The following is a 3090-nucleotide window of genomic DNA, read 5'->3' on the forward strand; positions in this document are numbered from 1 at the left end:
CTTCTGGGTCCGCGGCCCTAGCTCCATCAGTACTCAGGCCGGATGCGTCCCTCCCGCTGTCCACTTGAGGCCGTGGCGACCAGCCCGGTAGCGCCCCACGCGGATGGGCTGCTTTACCACGCGGGCTCAGGCCCGGGTCACCGCGCCAAGGAGTGGCAGAGGCGCAGTCCTGGGTTCGCGCAACGCAGGGGAGGCATGGGGCGGGAACAGCTGGGGGCGTGTCCAGGAAGGGGATCCAGCCTGGGAGGGGCGCGAAGGGTGGGGGCGAGCGCGGGGCCGGCGGGCAGCGCGGCCCCTGAGCCGCCCGCGTACGTCCAGCGCGCCGCCTTGCCGGCAAACAGCAGACCAACCGAGGCCCCGCCCGCGCGTGCGCGCCGCGTATCCCCGCCCGCTCTTCGGTCGGAGCGCGGCTGGCGGCGCGGTGGCGGCTCGGCACGGCGGCGGCCGGGCGGAGGAGCAGACTGCGCCGAAGCCGCCCCAGGGGCAGGGCTCACGGCGGCGGAGAACGCCGGACTCATCGGGGCCCCGCGGCCACCATCGCCTTTCAATGGGCAGCTCGCACTTGCTCAACAAGGGCCTGCCGCTCGGTAAGGCCGCGCGCGCATTTCCGGCTGCGGGCGGGGGGCGGGGGCGGGGCGGTCGGGCGCGCGCGCGGTGCTGGCTTTGTGTGCGAGTGCGCGTGCGCGGTCGATGAGCGCGCTGGGAGGGGGAAGGGGGAGGGCTAGCTGTGGTCACGGGGAGGGGCGCATGCGCGAACTTCTGCACTTGAGTGAGGGTCCCTATAGTCCCCTGCCCGCCTGCGACCCGTGCAGGTGACAAAGGGGCCTGTGGTGTTCCTACCCAGGCTGTGACCTAGCTGGACCTCCCTTCCTGGCTCGGGGCCTCGCGAGGCTCCTTCCCCGCGGATACCCGGCTGGCACCGAGGTGTTCCCGGAGTGACGAGTCTATGGATTCCCCCTGGGCCTCGGGTTGGCGGATCCGGGAGCGGGCAGTTTTCTAGAGGTGGCACTGAGGGAAAATGGGTGGCATACACGCCCATCACGGCTCTAGGTGACTTAGTGATGCTCAGCTTGGCCCCTGGCCTTGGACCATATAAGTTTTTTGTGAAAGTCCTTAAACCACAGGGGTTCTGCCAGTGGAGGGCAGTCCTTCCTTGGTGGTGCTCCCTGGCCTCACAGCCTGGCGCACGCGCAGTGGGGCCGACCCCACCTTCGGGCGGGGCGGCCCAGAGGTTGCAGAGCCCATTGGAGCTGTTGCCCACCATCCAAGCACCCCATGGTATCCCTCTCTTTGGCTCTTCTACCTTACTAATGAAAGGGTCTGGACCCATCTCTGCCCTCACAAGGACACTGCCCTCTTCCTCATAGCCTGAAAGACAGTAGAGGAAGGNGCTCTTCTACCTTACTAATGAAAGGGTCTGGACCCATCTCTGCCCTCACAAGGACACTGCCCTCTTCCTCATAGCCTGAAAGACAGTAGAGGAAGAATCCTTGCAGTGTTTGCTGCCAGCAGGAAATACGGAACTGTGGGCAGGAGGGAGGCGCCCTGTGGTGGCCTACTGTACCTCTTATCAGACAAGGCCAAGTCGCAGATCCTGTGGGCCTGTTTCAGGGTGTGACAGAGTAAGGGCCACCAGGCCTGCTCTCCATCCTCGGCTGGTGGTGGGTACTCCTCCAAGACTGCACCATTTCAGAGCTGTCACTCCCTGAAGGCCTGTGTGTGTGTGTATGTGTATGTATATGGGTGTGTGTTTGTGGGAAACTGTTCTGCACCAAAAATCATAGGGTCGTAGGCCAGAATTTCCCGTGGGTGGGGAGGGTAGGCCTAGCCCATTGCCTTCCAGAAATCAGGAAGACAGCCTTCATCCTGGTCTTGCCTGTCAAACCTTTTTTGGTCCAGGGCCTTGACCCTTGTCCTGATGAGTTTGCGATTGGCCAGGACAAATTTGCCTCCTAGGAAGGAAAAGGGACGTTTAGTTGGTATTCAGAAAGATGGGCCTTGTGAGCCAGGGTGTCAGTAAGGTGACACGGAGCGGTTTTCCCCCAGGTAGTATGTGTGTCCTCACTGTTTCTGCTCTGTCATTTCCAGAATCAGAGTGTGTGTGCCCATTAGGAACAGGAGTGTGCAGGATGCCACCTAGTGTAGTTGGCATGCAGGGCCTCAGGCCCAATGCTTGAGAGTGGGGCCAACATCTTTGAGTCCTGGGACAACATGATCTTTGGAAAATTGATGTCTGTGGACATGACTATGAGGACATGACTGTGAGCCCTGACTCATGTGTGATCTCTCTGCGTTTCATCTGCAACATGGGGTAACAGCTGTGGGATGTGCCAAGTTCAGGGACAGCCTCGTGGGTAGNTGAGCCCTGACTCATGTGTGATCTCTCTGCGTTTCATCTGCAACATGGGGTAACAGCTGTGGGATGTGCCAAGTTCAGGGACAGCCTCGTGGGTAGTCTGGGGTGATACTGTTCTCCGGAACTGTGTGTTTCCTTGTCCTACTATTTAGGCTGGCAGCTGTGGTTTGAGGCTGCCCTTCCTCTGCTCTGGAGCTTGCTCAGGCATGGTCCTGCTGTGTGTGTCTGCTGGCATCCACAAATGTCTTAGGGCACTGTGCCATGCTAGTTGTACTTAATGTGGACTGGAGGACTTGGTGGGGCCTCAGTGATACCCAGTTCTTGCTCTGACCTCTTACCTCTCTCTGTCACCTGTGGCTTGTAGTTGAGTTTCAGCTGTGTGCTTAGCCTCTCTCCAGATGGTGCCCAGGCTCAGAGAGGTCCAGTGTCCCCCCCCCCCACCCCAGGGTTTCAGGTAGGATCAGGTCTTTGGCCCCCAGCCTTTCAACAGCCCACTTTTCCTGCCTGCCTTTTGAACTAGAGTGGTGCGTGCCCTGCAGTGTGACCTGGCAAGAGGCTTCTGCAAACATTCACCTTCGGAACTACGTACTGCTGAGGACCCTCTTGGGGCAGAGCAGACCATGTTACCTGGTGGCCCTGTGGCTCCTTGGCATGGCGTGTGAAGCGGAAATGTCCTGAGTCTCTGCTCCATGGCAGTACCTTTACACTAGTTTTCATCCTGCTGGTGTCTGGAA

The 3090-nt window shown here is 60.3% G+C and overlaps 1 protein-coding gene across 2 annotated transcripts in view; it reads left to right on the forward strand.

Moving 5' to 3' along the window:
* The first annotated feature begins 258 nt into the window (after window positions 1-258).
* The window catches only part of Ctbp1 (C-terminal binding protein 1), a 25451-nt gene continuing 22619 nt past the window's right edge, over window positions 259-3090 (forward strand). Inside the window, exon 1 of one of the 2 annotated variants that reach the window (XM_050141305.1) lies at window positions 259-587. In XM_050141305.1, coding sequence (XP_049997262.1) covers window positions 548-587 — 40 coding nt within the window. In that variant the 5' untranslated portion in view covers window positions 259-547. The remainder of the gene's footprint in view (window positions 588-3090) is intronic. The other variant, XM_050141304.1, reaches the window with a different exon arrangement.

The sequence above is a fragment of the Alexandromys fortis genome, unplaced genomic scaffold (genome assembly GCF_014885135.2).
Source record: "Alexandromys fortis isolate MF-2015 unplaced genomic scaffold, M_Fortis_MF-2015_v1.1 scaffold_7, whole genome shotgun sequence".
NCBI classification, from domain to species: Eukaryota; Metazoa; Chordata; class Mammalia; order Rodentia; family Cricetidae; genus Alexandromys; species Alexandromys fortis.